The sequence below is a fragment of the Maylandia zebra genome, linkage group LG5 (assembly GCF_041146795.1).
Source record: "Maylandia zebra isolate NMK-2024a linkage group LG5, Mzebra_GT3a, whole genome shotgun sequence".
Lineage (NCBI taxonomy): Eukaryota > Metazoa > Chordata > Actinopteri > Cichliformes > Cichlidae > Maylandia > Maylandia zebra.
The window spans coordinates 24,698,047-24,724,945 of record NC_135171.1 but is presented as its reverse complement, the minus strand read 5'-3'; the positions used below and the strand labels follow the sequence as shown (position 1 = coordinate 24,724,945).

The following is a 26,899-nucleotide window of genomic DNA, read 5'->3' as shown; positions in this document are numbered from 1 at the left end:
TTTAGCTCTCTTTTACTTCTTTCACTTTGGGACTATAAACCTGTGTTCAGAAGGAAGAAACTTGACATCAAACCCTTGTAATTTTCTGGTGTACAGGGATGTGGGGCTAAGCTGTGGCTCACCAGTAAGCTTCTGTTCTTCATTATCATAGTTTTGTCAGAGTGAAAATAAGAAAGTTTCCTTAAATATGACAAATATTGATGCTAATTTTCACACTTATCTTCACAGTTTGCTTCAAATTGAAATTTTCACTCAATTATTGTTTTGCACTATTTCTAATATTGCACACATTCCACCAGCTAACCCTTATTGGACATGAAAGGAGGCTGTTTTCTAAATTCAGTAACCATTTTTAGTAGATTACTATGACAATTTCTCATGTAGTAGTTGCCATGTAATAGATGTTGTCTCGAGGTCTACTAGCTGTGGGGATTCCCAGATATTTCCTCCAATGCCATTATGAGTTTAACATGTTGGTATTTAGTTGTACGTCTCATTAAATATGGTATGTATAATCATGAAAGACCACCAGCATGGTTTGGACTTATCTAGTCAAATGCACACATCTATAAATGTTGATTGATATTTATTATTTGTTGGTCAATGGAAGCCTCTATTGGCCATAAGAGGGCACCAATCTGTTATTATCTGAGAGTTTCTGTACACAGATGGATAGCACCTGTCTCTCCTTATCTCTTCTGTTACAACAGCTCGGTGTATCCTGAAAAGTTGTGGCACTAAACAGACTTAAGCTTCACAAAATATTTGTGCAAGGTTCTCTGTCCGGAGAATAATGTGAAGCACTGAAAGGAGTTAGCCTGAAATCAACCTTTATGTGACTGAAACTGCAAACAATGGCCGTCCGAATAGACACGAACCGTGTTCCTCAGTTCTGAGTCACCACTGGAGGAGGAGGAGGCCAGGAGGAAGGAGAGGAAAGGCTTTTGTGTATCTGTGTCTGCACAACAAAGAAAGGAGAAGGCGTATAGACCAATGTGTTTGTGAAGCAGGATGAAGTGGGTGTGTGTTTACATGGATGCGTACTGCGTTTGTTGCATTTGTATATTTCTGCGAGACAGGAGGTAAAGTTTTTTTTCCTTTTACATTAGTTTGAGCAGTTTTAGATTTTGGGGGTCTTTTATTAAATGACAGAGATAGAGGTCTGTTTGTGCTTTATGAGAAATGTAGACTTTGCATGTAAAGTTAAATCCACACCATCAGATATTTCCCACAAAACAAATCCACTGTGCTCTTTTCCATTACCCTTCCTTGTTCTTATTTGGCCTGTTTGTATGTTGTTACGTAAGGTTACCAAGACCAGAAACAAAAACAAACATGCAACACTAATATATGGTCACATTGGCTAAATAAGTTTTCCTCCCTTTAATTTGGAATCTTTCACTTTTTTGCTTATTTTCTTTCCTCTTGCTGTCTTTCCATTATAAATATTTTATTTTGAGTGTAAAAGTGAATATCCACAGGTATTCTGCATGTATTTGTCACATGAAAAACTCCGACACTAAAGCACAGCCACACCTAGTGAGGTGTGTTGTCATATGCCCTGAGGAAATTGTTCTTTTCTCTTCTCAACAAGCTATGCAGTGTTTTGAGCTTCATGAGTCTATGTACTCTTTTCATTCCCCCTTGCCTGATCAGTGCAATCTATCTATCTATCTATCTATCTATCTATCTATCTATCTATCTATCTATCTATCTTAGCCCATGTCAAACGTCAAACACTAGGGGGCAGAAGAGGACCACTCGGGATGTTAGAGGCCCACCAGGCCCTTTTAAACCTTTTTTTTTTTTAAATCAACACACTAAAGTTTGCCTGTGTTTTTGTCCAAATAAACGCCGACAGACAATTTAGAAAATGCATATCCCTGCTCTTTATCCTCATGGCCTCTCCTGAATGAAAAACAATATATTCTGTGCTATAAAGTATGTTGTTGACAGATGAATAAAAACAATATTTTGGTAGGAAAGTATCTTGGCTGTAAACAAAACGCTTTATGAACAGCATCTCCAAAAACTGAAGCACAGTTTCTTTTTTATTTACCCTTTTATTCAAGTTTTTTTCTCCTAATTTCCTGACATCTTGCAGGTCTCCCTGTACTATTACAACACATAGAAACGTTTACAGTAAAGCACCGTCATCAGAGTAAGGCACTCTCCCTCAAATAAGGTTATATCGACCTAAAAATATTTTATGGCAACTGTAATCTTATGACCTCTGTATTCCTAGATGGAGTGTGCCTGGATTGCACGTCTGCATATTTAAAACCTTTTGCAAAAAAAAACAACAAAAAAACAACAACAAGCAAACAACAAACTACAGCACTTGGACTTAAAATATTTACTAACTGTAGTATTTATTTCCTAAAGACTTCATGTGGGATTGCTGCAGTTCTTTGGTATCTGTGTGTGTGTGTGTGTGTGTGTGTGTGTGTGTGTGTGTGTGTGTGTGTGTGTGTGTGTGTGTCTTTCTCTCTCTCTCCCTCCCGTCGTTCGCTTTCTCTCTGGATGTGTTTGGAGAGGCTGATCTTGTGCGTAAAATATCCCTGATATTTGAGGCGCTCCACGGATTTAGCGAGCATGCCCAGTGCGTCCCTCTCGGCAACAGTGGAAACCGCTGGTGAAGCATAGGAGTCATACCAAGCATAGCCTGCGTGTCAGTGCAGTCGACTTACAGCTGGCTGTGAGGAGAACTGACGCTACTCATATTTTTGTATTATTTTATTTCTTTGCGCTTTGTCACCGCTGCATACTTACCCGTATTTCAAAAAGTAAACTTACTGAGATCACTTTCCACACGGGTTAAATTTTGTTGAGTTTCCACAGAAGTAAAGTTGGAGGCTGGGCCTTTAGCTTTTTTACCGTCGCTTCAGAGGAGAAGGGAGAAAACAAGCTGGTCTTCTTTTTCCCCCCTTTGTTTTTAATTAAAGCCCGATAAATGCTACTAATGAAAATGGACCTGTTGAACTACCAGTACCTGGACAAGATGAACAACAACATTGGCATTCTCTGCTACGAAGGTAAACTAGCGGGTTTGGGCTGTTTGTGGGCGTACGGCTGTTTTTAAACTTCGGAGTGGCGTTACGCTGCGAGCTAACGTTAACGACGTAGCTGGTCGAAGTTTTCTCCTCAGTTTACGCTGCTTCGCTAGTTAGTCGTTTCTTCCCGCAAGCACGGTAGATAAAACGTGCCACTCTGTACACATGAGCATTGATTTAGCTTGTATACGATTTATGAATACAGACTTGAGTAGTGTTTTTCAGCATTTGTTTTTAACCCGATTGTAACGCATTTGACGTAAGCGCTCTTTCTATTTTGTCCTTTTCTGAATGGCTGGAAGTGCATTTATTCACTTGTCATATCATTGTTTTTATTATTGAATAAAAATCTAGAAAGAAAAGGCTGAATTAATTGTCTGTAAGTCGTGTGTCCATTTAATGGTCTCTCATAAGACTGACTCACAGTATTACTAGTTAGCGAGCTCTCTGGTGTTGTCCTATTATTCATGCCGTTTGCATTCAGATGAACGGATGTGTCCAAGATTTTCACATCTTGTTTTGTGGGATTGACCCCCTACAGCACGCTGTAAGCTGCAGCTGCTAATCTTTGTTTAATTTTACAAGTGCAGAGATTTCTTTCTGTGGGCTGCAAGTCATTTCATGGCATTAAGGTAACTTTTTCATTCAATATTATGTCTTTGTCATGAAATCAGAGAGTAGAAGATTCCAAATCTCTGCAAACTGCCTGACTTTGAAAACGCTCTTGTCTCCTGTCAGGCTTTGTAAGATTATCCTGTCTGTCCGGGGGCTATGTCCAAGTTTTCCCTTTGCCCTGTCGCTGGCCTCTGCTGCAGCAACTAGGGTCTAATCCAAGAGTGGAAAAAAAGCATGTCCTTGTTTAATTTCACCAGCAGGTCCTCAACTGTCAAGCTGAAGTCAGGTCAAAATGTTCAGTTTATGACATGAACATAAAGTAATATGTTTTATAGATAGAAAGTAAATCTTTGAGACTGGTAGATAACGTGGTGACTGATAATTAGTCCTTATCTTATTTTTTACTATTACAAAAGCAGCAGCAACACAAAGACAACGCATTTTCTTAATAAACTGGTTGGCAGGCTTTTCTTCTCCTGTTTTTAGTCACATTGCTTCTTTCCCCTGCTATTGTGCCTTTCAGCTTGCCTCATCATTTAACATATAATTAACTTGTAATGGAGCTCCTTTTAAATATGCTGTGACTGACACCCATTTTGCACATTTGCACAATGGCATATGATTAAAACAGATGTTAGTTTCTGTTTTGTTTGTTGGTGAACCTGTGCTACCAGCAGCAGAAGAAAAAATGTTTTTGTTTTTTTTTGCGGTTTGGCATGTGATTAAGGCTTCTGTTGTGTTTTTATCTGTTTCTAATGCTTCTGGGGAAAGGGGAAAAAAAGCCTTGGGTTGCTGTAATTCCTGTTTGGCTGTTGCTTGCATTTAGGCACATGACTCTTCAAACTGTTCTCAGAAGCTTGAGCTCACATGCCATTATTGAGAAATGTTGGTGCCATTTCTGCACAGTGCAGGTGTATTAGATAAGCCTGCCACTGGCCCGGGATTTTTGCTAGTCAGAATATGAGCGTTTGTGTCACCACGAAGCTTCACTCCTCACAGCTGTCATCTAACTCTAAATAAAATGACATAAGTAAAGATGGAGATAAAATCTTTGTAGTGGTATTTTTGTGCTTATATATCTGCTGGTTTGGATACAATTTGTGTCTGGAAGCATATCTCTGCACTATTAAGACAATCAGTTTGGTTTTCTTTGTGTTTGTTTGTTTGTTTGTGTGTGTGTGTGTGTGTGTGTGTGTGTGTGTGTGTGTGTGTGTGTGTGAGACACAGAGAGAGAGAGTGTATGGTTTTTAGCTGACTGAGCTAAAATCTGAGCTTCATGATAAGAAAACAAAGCTAAAAGGACACGCTTATCAGTGAAGAGGGGAAAAGGAAAGCCCCTCGTGTTCAAACTTGTTGAGCCAAGAAAGGGATAGAAGTGCTTTGTGATATTGTGGGTGTTCTGACTTGTTACTATATGCATGAGCCAAACTACACCATCATTTCCCAACAATCACGCTCCTACTTGTATACTGTCCTGTTGTGAAGCTATTACTGCTCCTGTATTATCACTGACATTTAACAACATTTAATGCAGATGGGACATTTGAATACCCTGCCTATAATGCAACTGAATAGCTGCTAAAAAAAAGTAATAATGGATGAACAGCTTGGATAGTCTGCACTAGTGTGACTTTCTAGGTAATCTCAGGTTGAACATTTTATTTGTTGTGCAGGTAGATATATTGTTTTTACAGACTGTGTAAGTGACAAAGTTTAGTGAATTCTCGCACAAACAAATCAAATCAGCTGTAGTGAATTAGAAAAAAGTTGACATCATTCAGGGTCTTGACTTGGCTCATGGAAAAACAGATTCTGACCTCAAGTTCATTCACCAGGGGTGATTAATGTGCTATGATGGTGACGTGAACCTACAGTGACATTAATCGTCTTCCTTTCTGTCTTTATGACTTAATTCATCTCAGTTGTGAGTTAAAGAAAAATGTGTGTTCACTCCTGGTTGGACAGATGAACATGTGAAATTTGGAAGTTTATGCCATGTCATAAATTGTATGCAACTGTGTGCTTCATAACAAATTCCATATAGTAGTCATTCAAATCTGAAGCCCACCAATACTGTAGTTTTGGGGCTGCCATATTGACAAAAACTACAGAGTGATGTCATTTCTAAACTTCCTCAGATATCTTTCTGCTTTATGTTTGTTTAGAAAAGAAGCCATAAGAGCATATACAGGAGAAAAACAGTAATGATTTATCTGTGATTGGCCAGAGCTGATTGACAGTGGGCCCACAGCATTGAAATTAGATTGGTTAAACAACGTATTGATTGCGACTGACATTGTTCAACACTTTCCTTCTATGCTCTCCAGCCATGTTCGATGTGCTGCATGTTCAAACTAAATGCATACTAAATACATACATGTGACATACTGGCTGAAGTGGGGATAGGACTTGCCAAAAGAAAAACCCCAAAACCTGATCTATCACCATACTTGCTCATTGGCTGTCGCTTTGCTGCCTGTGGTTGGTTGCTTGTGGACATTCTAGGCTAATGTTGCCTGGATAACTTGTTAATATATTTGCCCCCTTTGCCAATCAGCAATACCATTCACTCTAATTGCTAGTTGCTTCAATCAGTTGCCTTAAAGTTGACAAAACTTGGGACCCATTGCATCGTTGCTTGAAGTTGCTGAATGTCATCGACTTTCTATGATGTTCCTACTTCACTGAACACCCCTTTAGTTTTCAGAAACTTGAAGCTCAGTTGATATGAGTTTTAAACAGTTCCTTAAATGTTTATAAGTAGTCCTTCAACAAGCAGTGGTCACAGCTTTGGCAGCTTCCTGGGGCTGTCACCTAATTAATTGTAAAGAGATTTCAGGGCTCAGTGGTTCAAATGGCTCATTTGGATTTAGAGCAAAATATGGATTTTTGTAAACTGTAAAATGCAGTTGGTGGCAGATCTATGAATTAAAAACAAAGTTAAGCCAAAGCAATTATTTTTACCAACAAAAAAAATTAATTCATGATTGACATCATACAACATCATTTTTGTCTAACGTACACAGCAGGCAGCAAAGAAGTGACGCCATGGTGAAGCAACACAGACAAAGTGAAGGAATTATGTTGTAGAGTTAACATTAACCACCATTTACTGTGAAGGCAGTTACAACTTTGGTGGGTTAAAAAGCCAATAAGAGGGTCACTAGGTCCAGGTTGTTTCTCTAAGTTAGTTAATCTGATGAACTAGAGATAACTAGTTTTGTATTGCTGTTACTTGCAACTTAGACTCTTGACCACTGAAGCACAGCACAAAACATCATCTCATCTCTTTATTTTGACCAAAATATGGAGAATAGAATTCAGAGTTTTAATAAGCAGCAGTCTTTGTATTGATATAGTTGTCTAAAATCTCCCTAACACATCATAGCTGACCTTGAAGCAATCAGCATTTCTGATGCTCAGTAGTTTTGCTAAGAATTAAAACCATGTTGCCAAATAGGACACTGAATCTTTTTTTTAATGTGAGCCATGTAGGGATTTATTCCGATGTGTCATCAATGTGACATGCGACACCTGATTATGCTAAACCACCTACTTGCGCTGTGTTTTTCCCCCCCTCTCTTCTGTCTCTCTTTGTCTGTCTGTGTGCCTCCATTTTCATATCAGAGGTCAAACAAATCTAACATCGGGTTTAAAAGTTCAGGTCAGTCTCATACAGTCCAGGACTTTTGTGGAAGAGCTTTTTTTGTATTTCCTTTTTAGTATTTAAAGTGTAAAACCTCCATGGACTCGGATAATAAAGGCAGCCAGAGGGCCAAGTTCAATTTACTGAGAAATTCAGCTAAAAATAACTACATAGCTGTTTTGCAGAGAGAAGACATGCTAGGAACCATCTTTTTTTAAGTATCAGATAGGGGGGAAGGACAGAGCGAGGAAGGGGGAAAGAGACGGAAATGAGAGCGATGGAGAGGGAAGCTCGCCTCAGTTTGTAATCCAATCTCATCCTGATCCAAGCTGTTTGAAGTTCTATCAGGAGAAATAGGCTTTGATCATGTGGACCTAATGAACTCAAAGAGCAGAGAGGGGAAAAGACAGAGTGGAGTTTGGCTTCTGGGTTACGGCTCTATTCCCACTAATTGTCTGCTGGTTTAATGTAAATGAAATGTATTTAGTGAACAAATATTTAAACTAATGTACTATAAATAATCACTTCCTATATGTAGATACATTTCTTGTGTGTAAAAATATATAAAAACTTAATGTGTAAGTACTTCTGCTCTTGTTGTTTCTTTTTGCCTTTTGATTTGAGAATAAATTGCAGAAAATGATTTCATTGCATTGTCCTTCAAATTATCACCAATGCAGGTTAGTTTCAGAAGGAAAACTATGCAACCAGTTTCCAGTTTGTTGTATATCCCTAGTTTAAAAAAACACAAATGACTAATGCAGAATTAGTGTGTATTGAAACTGCATTAGGCTGTGAAATCATCTTCTATAACTCATAAGAAAAAGCGGACATAATAAAATTCTCAAAGGCTGCAGTCGTGTCAGATGGTTACACTTGAATGACAACCTAGTATATATTAGTGTGCAATAGCAGTTGTATTGTCGCGCAGGTCAACAGTGTTTGACCTCATACGGTCGAATGTCTTGCCGCTCGAAGATTCACTCTTTTGTTGAGCACTTTACTCGGTGATAAGCGAGTCCTGGATGCTGATTGGACAGTGTGGTGTCAGTCTCTCTTCCTTTATTGCCATCCCTCTCCCTGCCAAAAAAGATGATGTCACCCTTGTTACCATGGTACACAGTAGCACGAGAAGGAACATGCCAGAGAGAGAGGGTGAGGGGAGGAGCTGCAGCTGTGTTTCATAGGCCATGAAGCTTAACATACATGGAGGAATGGTGGAGGAACAAAGTCTTTTCATAGTCTTTAGGCTGTTTTTGCTGCCGCATTCTGAATGACTCAGTTTTAGTTTAAACTGGCTTTCAACCAGATTTTATGACCTTATTCATCTGAAGAAAAGAAGAATAAATATTTATAAGAATTCAGTTTAATGTCTAATGTCCTGCTACTTAGTACTTGTGTGTGTGTGTGTGTGTGTGTGTGTGTGTGTGTGTGTGTGTGTGTGTGTGTGTGTGTGTGTGTGTGTGTGTGTGTGTGTGTGTGTGTGTGTTTGGGTTTTTCTTTTGGTTCTACAAATGCAGGAAGAATATTTCTCCAAAATCTAATCAATACTGATTGGTTTGTTATACAAAATAATTTGAAATGAAGGATGAACTAACAGTTAGCAAGTGTTTGTAACTAATTCGTTTTTATGTGAGTTGGACTAGGAGTTTTAGTGTAGGCCTTTCAGTGTTGTTTGGGTAAAGTCAGACAGATACATGAGGCAGAAGCAGTGGAAAGTCCCCATGCTGAGACAGAGCCAGTGGTAGTTTTCCTGATTCTCTTGCTCTAAACTCCCACTCACTGACAACTCTGTAGGCCTTCTGTACGAGGGATAAGGCTGCAGAGGGAGAAATAGTTCCCCCCCCACACACAAACATATGCAGAATCCATCCGCAACTATTTCTTTCAAAACATTCCTCACCAGATACTCCTTCTTTTATGCCAGAGGTTTGTGCCTCTCTCAGCAAACTGTATAAGTCAACAAAACCCCAGACACAGCCTGTAACGTTGTCATGCGGTAGACACCTTGTTTTAAAGTGGCAATACAGCAGTCACCTTCTGCTTTTAAATGCTATAATTTAGGCTAATTACTATAATTGACATTTATTTTACAGTAATCTTAGTAAAGCTAACCACGTGAGGTGACCACAGCTGCACAACTGTCACTCTAGTCTCACTTTTGAAAATGACAAAAGTGCAGGCAGCAGTTCTTTTGCAAACTTTCTAAGACACATTCTCCTAATGTTGTATTGCGTTTCACTTGATGTTTTCGTCTTTCAGAGTTTGTGTAGCAGTGGAGCAATCTCAAACTCATTCAGACTTCTAAATGATCGTGTTTTGGAACACGGTGTCAGCAGCACTAATAACCCTCTGTCTTGTCTTTCTTTCCTCCCTTGATGTCTTTCCTCCTCAGGTGAGGCAGCTTTAAGAGGAGACCCCAGACTCCTGTCCCTGTCGTCTTCCTCCTCGTCTTCATCATCGTCCTCCTCATCTTCCTCCTCCAGCCACAGGACGGGTCCTCCTCCCATCAGCCCCACTAAGAGGAAGCTGAGTGGTGATCAGGGGGACAGCGACATGGATGAAAACGAGCACGTGGCAAAGATGAGTCGACTGTTTGCCGCGCAGCTGTGAGTACATATACACATGCAACTGAACAACACACACATTCTAATAAAAAGCTTTATAAACATCTGGAGTTATAATTTCCAGATGCTCACTTTTTTATGAGTATCTGGAAATGAAAATGAACTTGTAGTTTGCTATCAGTGCACATTTCTCTTTCCTGTCCATCTGTCTCTTTCATATACAAACAAACACTGTAGCCAGTGAATGGCCATGTACACTGAACTGTTTTTCATACATGTCCAGAATGCATATTTAGAACCCTTGGTGCCTTGAGCCTTTAAAAGAAGTCAGTTTTTCCTGTCAATGCACGTGTTTCTGCCATCCATGTGTGAAACGGTGCACAGTGGCGCTATCTTAGAAGTCCTAGTTTGGACTCCAGGGTGCTATGCCAGGTTTAGCTCGCTCAACAGTGTTACAAACTCCTTATAGCTGCAGATCTCTGGAAGCTTGGAAACAGGGACTGCACAACAGAACGATTACTCACGTCGTTCCCGCATTCCCAATACCAGAGATTCCAGAGTCCTGGTTGGTGGTGGTGAAGGACTGCTGGGGCCAGGGGCAGTCGAGTCAGAGTCAGACATGACTGAGTCAGTTATAGGACTCCAGCCATTGCTATTTATTGCAGATGGAGTCAAGGGGTGCTGGGTAGAGCTGTACAGTTTTGCGTGCAGTATGTCAGTATGTCCAGATGCTGGGGGTAGGGGTTGGGGGTGGGGAGCGGAGCAGAAGTCGAACATATTTTTATAACCACAGCGCTGTCTGCCAAATGACTAGACAAGGGCTGTGCTATGACTTTTGGCTATACTTGTATATAAAATGATCAGTTTGAGAAAAGGAAGAGGGGCAGCAAAATTATATTTTTGCTTCTCATATGAATTTAAATTTAACAGCAGAAAACTACATATTCTATAAAATTAGGAAATATCCAAAGAGTGAGATATTCAAGCCCATTTCTGCCTCATGCAAAAATACAATACAAGTAATATGTGGATTGTTTTTATTCTTCTTGAAGTTTTCAACTGACACAATGGGATGCAGTAGATGAATGACTGGATATACTGGAAACTGGAAGAAGAGAGAATGGGTACAAGCATTGTTATTATATAGCTAAACTTATATAGTCACACACTTACATGTAGTACATGGCTGGCCCAAACAGGAATATCCCACAAGTGTCTGAGAATAGATGACTTGGAAACCAACAGATTTTAAAGGCAACCCTACAAAATGTTCACGTGTAGATAGATTCTATGGTTGCCCACCACCTGATTTTCATCATCAGTTAGTTTTAGCACCCGGTAGTTGTGAATACAAGTTACCGGAAAAATAAAAAATTTGTACCTCGTTTAGCTTCGCACTGATGCACTTGCTTTTTCTTTTGTTATGACTCCAGAGCATCGCTTTCCTTTACAACTGTGGCCCTTTTACCCCTCCCTAAAAAGCTCAAAGTCATTTCTCGCCATGCTGTGGCAGGTTTAATTCACCTCGAGCCAAGATGAAGAAAAGAGCCCTAGGGCAACAAGAGAGGTAAAACCAGTTCAGCTGTTTGGAAACACTTTGCTTCAGGGAGTCCAACAAGGAAGAGCGAATATAACCTTCAACAAATGAGTTTGTATGTCTGAAAAGTCAGTGAGTAAATAATGTTGATTTTAGGATTACATTAAATAGTTATGATATAATCGAGGAACTGGCCAAATAGTTACAATCGAGTTAAACAAGTTAAAATCTCAAAAAACTTTCTGCAGAAGTATCTCAAATTACTGGCACTGTTTTCCAACACTCCACAGTGCAGGTAAATGGAAAAAATTACACACTGGTGTTTGTGTATTTACTGATATTTGTGAAGCAATAATTGTTTGCAGAACCTATAGCAGCATACAGATAATGTCGTTTTATTGTCATGATTATTTTTATTTATTTATTTATTTAGACTAGGTTGCATCTGACTTTTGAATTAAGCTGTTCTACTGAGGCCGTGGGTAAGGGTCTTTGTTCTTTAATCTTGTGACACATAACAAAGGATTAGCTTGTGAGATTTGACATTTGTGCAGAATCATCATTTTTCCTGTTATTCTGTGGCAGTTGTGTGGGCATTAGGGTTATAGTCTGCAGTAAATCCAACCACTGCTTGTGGTATTATTCTGTTGTCTCTGTTGTTTTTCACTCCACGTGGGACATTATATATGCACTGTGTGGTTAACTTTTGCATGCATCGATACGTAAGTGCTCCTACTTGTGTATCACAAGTTTCGTAAGTCGGTGTTGTGCAGCACAGTAGAACTTATTGTTATATCAGCTTTCAGTTGGTGTCACAGATCCTCGCCACAGCTCCTACGTGCAACCATGTTGTTTGACTAGAATAAGGTTCTGTAAAAATAAAACTGATGCAAATGTCTGTGATGTTTAGGGCTTTTTAGACTGCTCGTTTTACCATGATTATTTCCAAGGCGCAAGCCATAATCCCCGTATTTAATCTCCATTTTAATTATGACCTTGAAGTCATTTGACTCCTGCTGCTGCAGGTTAATCTCTACCTAACAAAAGTCAATTGCTACTTGACTTGCTGCAGCTTGAAGATGGATCCAGGGCCTTTCTAGTTCACAAAGATTTTTTTTTTTTTATCCTGGAAACCAAGTTCCCCTCGGGTCATCCCAAATGTGTCTTTTTTTAGTCATCTAATTTGAGGTTTCTCTGAGGGCATTCTTCCCCTGGTAACTGCTGTACGACTTGTTGAAACTTGTATCCAGCATCAGCCAGAAACACTTTCCTCCTAGGTGTAGCTCCCCTCCCTTTCCAAAGAACTTGGAGTGAAGTGGAAAATGATGGGATGTTGCTACAGAGAAAATTGAGCTAAAAATGCTCCTTAAACACCCTCCCCACATGAAAAACGACATAGGGCAGCCAGATTTTTAACATACATTCTGTTTTCCTTTCAGCTGTGCCATGTAAGGAGATTAATACTGTAATACAGTGCTTTTTCTACTCTTAATAAGTAAAGTACTTTTACACCGCATCCCTTATTCACCAATTCACCTTCACATTCATACAGCACTTTATTTTTTGCCCTTAATGGGTTTTTTTCAATAGAAAAATGAAACTCCACCCAAACCACACACAGAAGCAGTTCCCACGTCTTCTCTATCTGTTGGATTTTCCTGGCTGCTTCTGTCTGTCTGCTTTCTCTCTGTGTGCGTGTGTGTGCACTGATTGCTCAGCTCACTGTTGAGTGTCCCTGCCCATGCAGAAGCTTTTGTGTTCATTCTTTTTTCTGAAAAGTGTGGGTTTTTCTCTCTTTTTGCTCGTATTGCAGCTTTCCTCTGCTTTCCTCTGTGCTGACTTGTCGAGCTCCGTGTATTTGGCTTTCTTTTGTATTTAAGTTCAGTCATATTTTCTGTGAGCCTCAACACACACAGACACCTGACACCTCCGATTAGGGCGGGGCTATGAAGGGGGGATGCTCAAGTTTCCTCTGTTGGCCAATCACTACGAGCTAAAGTTAGGGGGAGGTGCACAGGCAGTGGTGAGAAAAAGTAAACTCTCTGAACCAGCTGAAGCTTTTATGTTTGTTTTTATGAACATGCATGATAAGTGAATGCATTTTGCTTTTGTCGGCTGCCTGTGTGTTTAAGAATGTGGCCGTAAGTATGTTTTTCTCAGCAGGCTTATTGTTTTAATAATATCTTCCTTTTTTTGTTGTTGTTGCTGTAAGTCCCAATGAAAACAGACTCTTGCAACACAGAAGGGTTTTTGGCATTCAAAATCCTGAATATTGAAGTCTTAATAGAAATAACTGCCAGTGCTTATATGTCGCCCTAGTCTACAATTATCCATCGGTTTGTGCAGGCATGCACATGTGCTGTTGTCTGTGTTGTTTACACATGCATGCATGCTCTCCTACCTGTGATCATCTGAGTGCTTGTGTGTGTGTGTTTCTGTGTGGGGTGAGGTCAGGCAACAGGGGCTACTTTTTCATTTTCTCTGAGTAGTAGGAGGAGCCTTGAACAAAGAAGCCTTATCCTGTCCACTGGAGCCTGCGGGCTGGAAGCTTGCTCCTGCCTGTGTGCCTGCCTGCCACTCTGTAGTTGTAGACTCGCCAGTATGAGAGTCCTTAACAGTTTCATTGCTCCTTGAGACTAAAAGCCACTGACATAGTTTTTGCATTGACTGTAGTTTGGCGAATTTAACTACAGGAAAGTTTATATTCAGCAGTCAAAATACATTAGACTCATTAGGTACTAGTTTGCTTTTTGTTGTTTTTTTGAAATACCATGAAAATCTGTTGGTTCTGTGAATGCGCCAATAAAACATGAGGACCTTGACTAATGCAAACTATGTCTGGTTAGTCACTGGTTGGAACAGATATTTGCTTTTCATGCACTTGATAATAGTTCTGAATTTCCATTTCTCTTCACTCTGTAGAATTTTAACCACCGATGAAAATCTGAAATGAAAGCCTGAAGATCTGCAGTTGCATTCATGCTACATTATGCTGAAACAGTATACAGTATTACAGTTTACTCCAAATGTACGGCTGTATCTATAGGCACTAAATGCAAAATCCAAGTAAATCACATTGCTGCACAGAATACTGTAGCTTACAGAAACCACAGCTGCTTTCTACTGGGAACTTCATCAGTAAGTTGTTCTCATGGAAGTTTCTCTAGAGGCTATATGGGGAGAAAATAAGAGTGGAAAGAGGGTGTGTGTGTGTGTGTGTGTGTGTGTGTGTGTGTGTGTGTGTGTGTGTGTGTGTGTGTGTGTGTGTGTGACTGAGTGAGTGTGGCTGGTGAAGTCATTGTTACCCTCTTGTTTTACATGAAACTATTTATGTAGCGAGCATGTGAGGAAAGGAGGGGAGATGTGGGTTTTTGTTTTTAGCTGTGTGTGTCTGTGTGTGTTCACATGTTGTTTTCTTTGCCTTCTTGTTGTGGTTGTTCCCATATCCGATCTGTCCCAGCTTTGATAACAAAGGATTTTCTTCAGTTCTCTGTCTCTGCAGTCAGTTAACTGTCAAAAATGTGCTGTTTCTATCAGTATTTCTGCATGATTGACAATCTGAAGGCTCCAGCACCAGCGTGTAGAGAGCAGTGAACAAGCTAGTCTTTGGTTTAGAATTGAAGTGTTATATATCATTTGTTTCAGCAGATATTTGATTAAAGGGCATTTCCTCTGGGCTTTGATCCTAAAGGATGCAGATATTTTTGCTAACTTCCGCTCACACCAGCTACTAAAGACTTCAAACAGCAGAGTAAACGGTGTTGAGATGTTTGTATACTATATATACATAGTCTGAATAAGCTCTGTGGCTCACAGTCTGTGAGTGTGTATGTGTATGTATATCTCTTTTTTGTGGTTTTGTGTAGAACTTGTAGAGCTTGGTTCTGGTTATAACCTGTGGTTAGCCCTTCATCCTCTTCCACTTCTTTTTTTTCTTTTTGTTGTCTTCCCTCTACACCCTGATTCTTCCCAGATGTTTCCTGTGTGTATCTCTCCCCCCCTCTCTCGTCTTGCTTTTTTTTAAAAATGCATTTATTAAAGAGTTGGATATGAACCTCTGCCCAACCAAAGATTTGTAGGGAGGTTTTCTCTAAAGACCTTGGAACACAATTGTGAGAAAAAGCCTCGAGCTTTTATAGCTTCTGTCTCGCTGCCTCATAGTCAAATATAGCAAATTCACCAAACTGGCAGTCTCATACAGGATTAACCCTGGCACACTTTGAAAAAGAACCCATATTTTTAAAGTTCTTGGTTCATATGTTTCTATTTGTTTTATGTAGTTTACTGTCGTGATTATTAGGGCATGTTAGCTCAAACAAACTTGCTTTTCTAGCCAGCATGAACTAATTACTTGTCCACCCCCCCCCCCCCCCCCCCCCCCCCCCCAGATCATTCAAACACATGATCGCAGTATGATCTTTAACTTGAGGTTGACTTGCGGGCCGGATGTCATGTGAGTGGTTACTTAAAAGGCTATGCTTAATGATAGATCTGAGTAGTGTAACATTGTTAAAGATATATGAATATATCATTTATGTATTGAGGGTTGGACTCTCTGGGTTTTAAATTAAGGGATCTTTCAGTAGGTGCCCACCACAGTGACTACCACTAATACCAGGCTGCATATAACCTAGCCTGCAGTAAAATACAGCCAGATAGATATTTTCTCTGTATTTCATTTCTCAAACAGATCATTTTGATGTCCTTTACATCATTCCTATTTACAAAGTAAATCAACTGAAAAAAGGGATCAGAGACGTTAGAAAAAGATATGACTGAATATTCTCACATATTCTGACTGAGCTCTACGTTTAAAAAGCTTTAGTTTGGTTTTTGTAGTTTGGCCAGTTTATCTAGGAAACGTCACTTTAGCAAACATTTTCTGCCAATTAAGAGGAATCCTGTCATCACACTGCTGGTGGTAAGAGCTCACTTGTTGTTTGTAAACTGCTTTCCTTCATGTTTATTTATACGTTATTGGATTTGGGCTTCCTTTACTCTCTGTTTCCAACCTCACCCCCTTCTTTTTAAAAAAATGCTGTTTGTCTCCCAGTGCCCACTGTAGGGGCCAAGTCTCTGTGTTATTTAGTAATCAAAGGCTGCCCCCCCTCTCTCTCTCCCACTTTTAGCTCCCATCTATCCCTCTTGTCCTGGCAGCCTGCTCTCTTTAGCTGTAGCCCTTTTTACCGCTCAGTGGCCATGTTTCATGTGTAGCCCTTGCCATCTACCCTGTCCGTCCTCTCCCTCCTTCCCCAGCTGTGACCTTAATGATAATTAAGAGGTGAGTAAGAGAGACAAAGGCACAGAGTGGGTTTTGAAAGCCTGATCTCTGGCATGAAATGTGGTCCAGGGTTTGGTGGGCAATCAGGCGAGGGGAAGGCGGGGGCGGCGGTGGATTCGACAGCTATTCCATTCATTGGTCAGATTTGTTGATCCCATTCACTGGCTCCTGCAATGGGCCCTCTTGAATGAGGATGTGGGCATGCCTGCTCTTTGGCAGTGATTAAAGTTTGGAACAACTTCCACAACCCAACTCAAGACCCAGCTGCTGGGAAGGGATGAGAGAGCTTTGTTATCTGCTTGGCTCTTAGCTAATCAAGAGATTGTTTATATTTGAAAATAATAGAGAAATTATGCAGGGGGACCTTTCTTTATATTGTCTGATTAAAAGTGGATGTTTCATGTAGTAATAATTTAAACAATTTATTCAGTTGAATAGGCTTTAGTTTTAATTATGACCTGATTTAAAGGGATCAGCTCCAGAATGTATGTTTTTCTTTGTACTGTTCAAAAAAAAAATGAAGATGAAATGGAGAATTGATGCCACTGTGAAAGAACAAAAAAAGCTTGTTGGTGAGCTGTCGGCCAGGGTTTATGCAAGCACTGCCAAGTCCTTTCCTTCTTTAACCCTCAGGAAGTTTGCTGCTGATTGTGAGAAAAAGGGGAGGAAAAAAAAGAGAGCGGGTCTCCGTGAATGTAAGCTCTCGGCACAAACGAAGGAAACTACTGACCTCACTCTTTCTTAAAGTCGAGGTCCCGACCATTCACATGCAACTCACCCTTCCCCACCTCTTCTCGGCTCTTCCTCTCCCCCTTTATGTATTCTGTGTAGATTGTTTATTTGTGGAGGACTGTGCCATGGACTCCAGATGCTTGACCCAACAGTCAGGTTGCTTAGTCACATGGATCTACAACTGCTTTCTTGAGCTTGTTTTGCAACTTAAAGGGCTCCTGCAGCCTTTTAACTTGTGTGGGTTAGGAAATGCCCCTGCATAGTATTCGGTGGAGAATGAGGAAGTTATATATATTAATCGATGTTCGCTTGAGTTCAGTATTATTTCTTGCAAATTTAATCAAGCCTGCATGGTTTGTGTGTAGCGTATTCTGTGTAGGAATGAGCAAGTCGATGTCTCTATCTGTGAATGGATTATGGAGTTGGGGAGAAAAGGAGAGACAGAGGCGAGTACAGTAAATCTTGCTCCCTGTAGCTGGGCCTCAGTTTGTAAGAGGGGAGTGAACCGCACACACGGACACACACCCACAAACACAAAAAAAAAAAAACACAGAGCAAATCTGATGTAGGGACCAAAACAATTACTAACTTGTTAAACTACAACTCAATGGTCTTTAGTCGCAGACACTTGTTTACATCAGACATATCACAATCATTATTGTCAGAGCTGGAAGAAAGCCTGTTTTCTTAAACTGTTGTTACTTTAATCCCTTATCCTTATCTGTTTTGCAGTGATTAAAATATGAGCTCACTGCTTGGTGATAACAGTGCTGCTAAATAATTCCCTTTCATATGGAAGGTGCATGGCTAACCTCCTTTTACCTCCATTAATCACTTCATTGTTGTAAGTGTGGACAGGGAATAAAACTCAAAGAAAGGATGTTTAGTGACTTTAATTGAATGTTGAGTGACATCAGCCTGCATCTATGCTCCGTTAGTAGTTTTCTTTTCTTTTTTTAAATTATGACTGCAGTAAGTGCAGCTTGCCGAAGAGATGAAGTTGATTTGCTTTGCTGGGGAAACCTCTCAAGAGCTTTGAACTTTGTGCCCATTTGTCCCTCCTGTGTCGAGATAAGTTTGGAGTCTATCCATGTTGGATAAAGTTAGGAGAGTGTTCCTTCCTCCATCTGAGGACAGTGTGTGAGCCTGTGTTGGCACCATATGGTCTTATCAAACCCCACCAGCAATCTGAGAGCTAAGGCTGTGTGTCCATGAGAGTGTGTATTTGTTAGACCAGTATTAATAGCTTTTGCCGTTCCTGCTGACACAGAGCACCATTTACAATTGTCCTTTTATAATCTTTATTTTTTTCCCCCCACGTCACATTCTCCCTGTCTTAGCTGAACTCCTTGTGATCTTTCTGTCTCTTTACTTCTTGGCTTTTTTTTTCTTTGCCCATTCCTTACATCGTTTGTCAACACTCTTTGCACGTCATGTTTACTTTTCATCTCATCCCAAACACCAAATATTGTGTTTTTGACAACCTTGGATCGTTATGTTTAAGCTCCAAATGTCTTCTCTTATCATTTTAATTATGATACTGGCTTCAGAGTCAATTTAGTGCTAGCAGACTCAGAATACACATGAATTAAATAACACTATCCAGTGTGCGGGATGAATAACGTGCGTTTGTTTTTTGGCTACTTGGCTGTTCCTCAGGAAACCTAATGGAGATTATCGCAGCTCTCCTGGCTCCAAGGACCGCAGCAGGAGCCCCATCGAACGTGTGGTGGTGCCGGGTGCTCTGGGAGTGCCGAGCAACCACATGTACAGCCACCCCCATCACCTCCACCTGGCCAGCTTAGCTACCATGGACCAGCCACTGGCACTTACCAAAAACAGCATGGTGGAGTCAGCACGCAGCAACACAGCAGCTATGGCTACAGTGCTGCACACAGTCAGCACTGTGGAACGCCAGCAGGTAACATACCCGTCCTGTCTTTGGCTCTAATGCGCACCACATTTTTCTTAAATTGTCGAGTGAAACCTCAACTCTGGTAGGTCCCCCACATGATGTGACTAATATGCTTTCATTAACCTGCCTCCTTGGTTGGTGGAAAGTACACATTTCCTATTTGGCTTGTTTGCAAACCATGTTTTAAAATCCTGGTGGTCACTGGATCATTCCTGCGGCCTCAAACTTAAAACGTCTTTTCATTTTCTCCATCTTTTCTGAAAAGTTGCTGTTCTGTTCATTTTGCATTTACTCTGCTTCTTTTAACACGCTTTAGCAAATTGCTGATCGGCAATCATAAGACTGAATTCGACATTTAACACAGACTCTTTGTGTTTCAGAATCGTCCCTCAGTGATCACATGCGCCCCAGCAAACAACCGCAACTGCAACCTGTCTCACTGTACAGTCTCCCACAACGGCTGCTCCAACTTCACCAATAACTACAGGAGAAGCAACAGTGAGTACACATTTGCAAATGCATTTGCAACAGCAATGCGCACCCCAGAGAGAAAACAGCTCATACTCTCCACGTTCAGATGTAAATGTATTGTAGTAATGCTAGGGTTCTTCTGTTTTTATAACGAAACCGTTGTTATGATAGCGTTTAAACATACTTAATTACAATCTTATCTGTTATCTCTGTACCCACAGAGTCACTCGAGGCCTTGGCCAATAAAACATTTGTTTTCTTTTTCCTTCATGTTTTCTGTGGGTTTTTATGATCCCAGTGAAATCTCTATGATCTCATTGAGGTTAACAGTGAAGTTTAAAATGCTGATTTAAAAAGAAAACCTGCAATAAAAAAGTAAACTCGCATGCACATTAAAACAAATTGCCTGCTGACCATTTCTTTGTATTTTAGTTTTTTTTGTTGTTTTTTTAACTAAAATTGTAACTAAAACCCTTTTTTTTTCTCTTCTTCTTGCATAAGCCAACACAGTGTGCGACCCTGTGATTGAGGAACATTTCCGTCGCAGCCTTGGGAAAAACTACAAGGAGCCCGAGCCCACCGCCACCAACTCGGTGTCCATCACGGGCTCAGTGGATGACCACTTTGCCAAGGCGCTCGGCGAAACCTGGCTGCAGATCAAAAACAAAGGGAGTCCCTCGTCATCTGGCAGCAGCCCAAACTCCTCCCCTGACAGTCGCATGGTCAATCACAACCACTCCCCTTCTGTCGTCTCCTGAAGGGGGTGGATAGACCCCAGTTTTCCCGATCCTTATCCTGGCTCTAACATCCATGCCCCCATCACTTTGGTCTGTCACCAGCATCCCAGAGGGAATGCTTGTCTGCTGGTCTGCTAAAAATATCTAAAACCCTCAAGCCCGCTCTCTCACTGTGCACTCATAGAGGATCAATCGAGCAATAACAACACAGTCATTTTTCCCATCTGTCCTCTGGTATGCTAATGCCAGACAATCAGTAATGAGTGATGAGGGTTTAGCCTGGAGCTTAGGTGGAGCATGAGCTTGCTCCTTCCAGTCATACATCATCCTGCATGTCAAGCTTGGAGCTGAGCAAGTGTCTGTAGTTATATGTAAATACGGAGAGAACGGAAAAGGAGGTGTTTTAATTGTTAATTTTTTTCTTTTCTTCTTTGTTGTTATTTTTCTTTAACGGTAGTTTTGTGTACTTGCTTCTGCGTTATGCGATGCCCGACGTTTCAAAGGAAAGATGAGCGAGAAACACTTTGGAGAAAATGAACATAAACCACCTGACTGTTCTACCAAAGAAACCTCAGACGCTGATGTTTATCCATGCCCACCTCGGAAACAAAACAACAAAAAGCCATCTTGCAATCACCTTCCTCTGTTTTTATCTCCTTTCATCCTCTCACCTGCCTCCCCCCCCCCCCTCACTTTTCCTCTCTCTCTTCTGTGTATGTGTTCTCGTGGTTTTGTTACTGTATGTGTATACTTTAGTGATCGACTCGGTCTGATTTGCACTACTGCCGTAGAGAGTAAAGGGTGGCATGTCATTTTGCGATCTGGCACTGAACACACTGGGACGGACGAGGCTGACTTTGAGACGATGGCATATTATTCCAACTTTTGTTGGAATAGCCATTTTTGCATCCCATTAACTCCTCTCTGAAATCTACCCGTGCACATTTCCACCCCAGCGCTGGTAGAAAAGTGTGAACAAGGTCATTATCCATTATTTATTGAAAGCATTTAGGAAAATGTAAACACGCCTTTATGGCGTTGGGCAGTAGACGCATGACTCACAGCAAGCTTTTGACTTTTGAAACTTCAGTAGTGAAGCTGTTAGCTGAAAACACACACATAGGTGAAAAACAGCCACCAGCACTTCACTAAGGAGTGGTTATATTGAGAGCTGCAAGTATTAATATAAATAAAGAGAAAAGTTATTGGAGGGACTTAAAAATTTACCATCCACCATTAGTCACCAAACCGCTACATCATATTGTGAGAACAAGGTTATAAGTAGGTTGAATTAAACACTAGAATTGCAGCTTGTAGATTTGGTCTAATGTGGCCATAAGATGTGTAAATATGAATGTTTGTATGTGGTTTATACAGATACCTAAAAAGCAAAAGACCCCTTGGTTTGATCCTGGTCCTCTGGTATCGGCTCTACGCACATCCAGATTCTTATTTAAGCAGCGCTGATTTGTATCGAACAATAAAAACTGTTGGCTTTCAGTTTAAGAGCACAGTCAGGTTAAAAATGAAAAAACCGTCAGCTCCTGTGATGTTCATGGCCATCACAACCGTAATGAGAGGAGATTAGGGTTGAAAACACTGACCGAGTGTGTTGAAGGCTGGGCTTTGCCGAACGACGTGCTTTGATGTGTTTCACGGGCTTAACTGCTGACAGTGATGAGGGGATAGATGACGCTGCACGTCACTTTGTGGTTGAAAGAAAAAAAGTCTGGTTTCTCGACCGGGGGAGAGAAGATTTTTCAGATCTCTTCAAACACACCTTTGTTTTTGTTGTTTTTTTTGGGGGGGGGGGAGGGGGGGGTTTGGTCTCTTTGATCGTGGGTGCAGTAATTATATTTGGCATACACCCTGCTGTCCTTCCCTCCCTCTCCTACACACTGTGGTTTGGTAGATTTCTACAAGGTTTTAAGGGTAAATTAATGCATGTTGTTTTGTTTTTTTTGTTTGTTTTTTAATAGCTGGTATCTATTAGTGTTTTTAGCATTTCAAACATAACTTTTATTAGCCTTTTCATTCAGACGTTAGTTGTTACTTCTTTCGTTGTCAGTAACAGACATAGACACTATACACTCACTGCTGGGTCAGTTGTACTCCATATTGTTATTGTTATTATTACAATTTTGTATTTTTTTGTTTTGTTGTTTTCCATTACTAGCAGTATGGTAACAAACATCTATAGTGGGACAGCCTCCGGACAGGCTCTGTTAAATGATGAGAGCAATGTTTCCTAAAATCATCTCAACCCAGCAGGCGATCAGCTCATCCCCGCAGCAGAGTGACGATCGTCTTGGGGTTTAGTTGGGTTTGGGATCCAAAGCTCATTAAGGTTTTCTTAAGATGTTGATCCATCAGTGGTACAGGATGCTACAAACGTCAGCTTGACTGAGCTGAGACACCACACAAACAGCAAAAAGTCAGCGGGGTCTTGTTTTCTCCAAAAGCATCTGAGCATCTAGCCTGTTCAGCTGCCATCTTAAAGTCACCTTGGCAGGCATTGGATGCTTTTGGGAAGCAGGGTTTGTTTACAAGAAGAGTTGGTTCGCGATGGCTCTCAAACATCTTGTTGACGCATAAAAGTGTCTTAAAGTTACGGCACTAAAAAGACGACATTACGGAAATAGCATTGGCAGACCTAGCAGAGAGACGCTAGAGAACAAAACACTTGGCTGATAATTAGTTATCTGAATTTATGGTGTGACGTTTCACCTCGCTCAACCTCCATCAGCTGACTTTTTGTGTTCCGACTTGGTGTCTAGACCTTTTTTATAAATATATATATAAATACATATTTCTCTCTTTCTTTTCTGAACTCAAACTAGAGTGCTGCAGTCTAAGGAAATGAATTTTACTCTGCAAAGCAACCTGCGCCAAGGTGGCATACATTCCTGCTGTAGGCAACTTTGTACAGGCCTCAATGCATTCGCTATCTTTATATCAACAGGCGAAGCTAATAAGTAGTGAGGGCTACTTGTCCCCATCCCCTCCCAACAACATCTCTCGTGTCTTTGCCCGAATTAAAAGGTGCCCCATTTGCCTTTTTTAAGAAATAAATTGGCCATAGTGAAGAATAAAAGATAAAGAGAGTAAAGGAAGAATTTAATTTTAATTTTTGAGGACATTTAGTGGTCTGATTTAGAGAACTTGGGGTCTTACTAGCAGTCAGTGAAAACATTACTCACCCTGCATTAAAACTACAGATTGACTTAAAGTCTCTGAGCTAAGGCAGATAGGTGGTGAGGTTTTGATTCGTTGGCTTTGTGTAATTTGTGTCAAGAATGGCAAGTACGTACATTAGAGTTCTGTACCGTGTTCGAAAGCGTCTACACATTCCAGTCTCAGCTATCAGACCCTAGAACTAGATGATGGAAGTTCTACAATGTTACCCGAGATTCACATTTAACTGGAGTTTTGTCATGTACTTGTGCTTTCTGTGACCAGTTTCGAGTGGATTGGGTTGGTGGTTTTTCGCAGGCAGAGTGTTGGGGCGGGAGGCTGAGCTTTCAGAAGCTGAGCTTTTGTAAGCGCGACCTGTGAGTCAGGACATGTTCACCTGCCACTCAGCGTTGCCTCTCCCCCCACCTCTCAGATTCAGTCAGCCTGTATGCAGTCAGTAACATCGGAACACGAGGGAAATGGACTCGGTGTCCAGAGGATTTTGTTTTTCTGTTATTCTTTATCGTTATCATTTCACTACCACCCTGTAGGTAGGCTCTCTTTATGCTTTGGCACACACTCCCTACGCACTGTAGGAAAATCACTTAATAAAAAAATACTTTTTTATAATAGGTAAACTATAAGACCATCATTACGCTGTGCGTAACGAATGTACAGAGAAAAAAAATCGTAGGTATTTTTTGAGGAACAATGAATTTGTTAATGATATGTAGCTATTTAATTGTTTTTTCCCTGTCCTTATATTGTAATCATTGCATTTTCTTTTTTTTGTGAAAAAGTTGATCTTTTTTGTTTATAGAGTTTGTCTTGTTAGAGTAAAGGTTCAAGTGCAGGAGCACAGAAAACGTGTGAAACCACAGTAAGCCACAGGTGTGTCGGTGACAATCGCTACTTCCATTGGTCCCCATGGTGTTCGATCATGTGACTTCAGAGACATTTGAACAAGACTTACCAGTAAGCCAAAACAAAGTTTGTTTTGCGGGCCTTTTGAGCAATTTGCATGTTTTGTGTTGTTGGAAGATTTTGCCTCTAGCCCATTCTGTCTTGCTTGCCATTTCCAAAAGAGTTCATTTTAAAAATATAAGCAAAGTCCCCATTAGTCACGGGCTAGCAGGCAGGTACAATTTCAAACAGCACGTAAGCAATAGCATTTTTTTTTCATGACTTTTTTCATCTATAGATGGGAAATGAGTGAAGTAAAACTATCAGTCAGCATTTGTTGAATTTGCTGTTGGAACTGATGGAACTGTAGATTTGCGCTGCGGATCATCTGCTTTGGTGCCAGTCAGCGAGGCGTAGATGATCTAAGAAGCAAATTAGTTCTGGGGATGTCACTCCTAAATATGTCACCACAGTTTCCATCTGTTGAAGTCGTTTTGCATTCTTAATCAAGTTAACATGAAAATCGAACAAATAAATCAAAGAGGAGTCGGTCTTTACTCGGACTGCACCACATTTTCCAGGTCTTTTTTTGAAGTGGAAGTAGCATGTACTTAATGGTAGTAATACTCTGAACTGTAATAAAATTTCTATCAAGATTTGTGGCTCTGTGTCTCCTACTTAAAAGGTTTTGGCAGGCCACCTTTTTTGTACGTTAAAGTAGCCTTGATGAACAATAAAGTGCTTTTAAACCACAGTCTGACTGTGTGGGTTTCTGTCTTGTAATTGTTTGGTGTGTTTGTGCTTGTGAAATGGTTACGAGAGCGGCAAACAGCTTTTTGGAAAGACTGAGCTAAAATAAAAAGGACATTGTTGCATAGCGACATAAACCTCACAGATGTTAATAGAGAAATAATGGATTTTATTCCAGTTTTTTTTTAATACAGAAGAGAAAAACAGCTCCGAGATTAATCAGAAAACAAACCAGATCCTTTCTCATGATTGAAACTCGAGTCAGTCTCAATCACTTTCATAAATATCCAAGCATTTGTTAAAATGTACATGTGAATACACTGAATACATCACTGCAGATGAGACTTCCAGGACAATGCAGAGGAAGAAATAAACACAAAAAACATAGTTACACAAACATGTACATGCATCAACACCAACAAACCAAGAGCAACAGTTTCCACAGTTCTAATTATATCTCAGTAACATCTGTATGCAAGTCCTCTCTGAGTGAAAGCTTCATAGCAACAAAGCTGGTTTAAGCATCACTTCTACTGTACGTGTCACAGCCTCTAATCAAAAGACCCCAAAAATGGATGAATCTGCAGAACTGTATTTTATTTCCAAAACTTATCCGAAGCTCTTTCTCAAACTGAATAAGTGAACAGATGTTGTAACTGCCTTGCCAAAGATCTCTCCAGTAAAATCATTAAATGTGTTGATGCAGAGACCTTGGGAGGGGATTGAAACTGTGGCACTTCAGAGAGGTTTCTTGGTGTTTTTAGACTCTTTAGTTCCAATATTTTTTTGCAGGTTTTGTTGTGTTTTTGTTCAGGGACTTAAAGTGTGTTTAGACAACAGCAGGTGACAGGAACAGGTACATTCTTTAGTAAGTTCAACAGTTTTACATATCAAAAGCAAAAAAAAAAATCAAAACTTGTTCAGGCTTTCAGTTATTGTTTTGTTGTCTTTTTCTTAATTGCTTATTAGATTACTTCCCAGCTCTGAAGATCTGGGCCATCTTGAATCCAAATGAGGACTATTAGGAATTTTAAAGCTTTTTAAAGCCTTTTTAAAGCATTTATTTATTTATTTGCTCATGTGCTTGGTGCTCATTACGTAAACAACCTTGTCTTTGTAAATACAGGATTTACTTTAGAAAAAAGAAAGTATGGATGGATGTGTTTAGTCCTTCTGAGTGCTTGCTCCGCCAGTTGTTCAGATGCTCTCATCGTCGCTCATGTCCCAAATCTGATGAGAAAGAGACAAAAAACAGGAAAAGAAAAAATCAGCAAAGGCAAAAAGAGACAAAATTAACACATCAGTTATGTTTGTGTTTCCAGAACAGTAAGTGAGCAAAGATATTTTAAAATGTCTCTTGCTGAAGTCCACTTGCTAGCGTGCATTGCCATTTGACCATATTGCAAAGCCTAGCTGCACAACCACCACTGATTGTTGACCAATCGTAATCATGGACACATTTAGAGTTTCTCACAAGAACAACAAGCTATGGTCCAAAACAAATATGAGGAATTGAAA

At 40.3% G+C, this 26,899-nt stretch overlaps 2 protein-coding genes across 5 annotated transcripts in view; one reads left to right on the top strand and one right to left on the bottom strand.

Annotated features, from left to right (window-relative positions):
• vgll4b (vestigial-like family member 4b) overlaps positions 1–25,385 on the top strand; it is a 42,855-nt gene extending 17,470 nt beyond the window's left edge. Inside the window, exons 1-5 of one of the 2 annotated variants that reach the window (XM_004548561.6) lie at positions 2,588–3,035; positions 9,710–9,923; positions 19,091–19,352; positions 19,727–19,844; positions 20,319–25,385. In XM_004548561.6, coding sequence (XP_004548618.3) covers positions 2,954–3,035; positions 9,710–9,923; positions 19,091–19,352; positions 19,727–19,844; positions 20,319–20,575 — 933 coding nt within the window. In that variant the 5' untranslated portion in view covers positions 2,588–2,953 and the 3' untranslated portion in view covers positions 20,576–25,385. Of the gene's footprint in view, positions 1–2,587; positions 3,036–9,709; positions 9,924–19,090; positions 19,353–19,726; positions 19,845–20,318 lie in introns of those variants that run through there. The other variant, XM_004548562.6, reaches the window with a different exon arrangement.
• Positions 25,386–25,529: 144 nt separating this feature from the next.
• atg7 (ATG7 autophagy related 7 homolog (S. cerevisiae)) overlaps positions 25,530–26,899 on the bottom strand; it is a 58,045-nt gene continuing 56,675 nt past the window's right edge. For all 3 annotated transcript variants that reach the window (XM_004548558.3, XM_004548559.3, XM_004548560.3), the window contains exon 19: positions 25,530–26,611. In XM_004548558.3, coding sequence (XP_004548615.2) covers positions 26,579–26,611 — 33 coding nt within the window. In that variant the 3' untranslated portion in view covers positions 25,530–26,578. The remainder of the gene's footprint in view (positions 26,612–26,899) is intronic.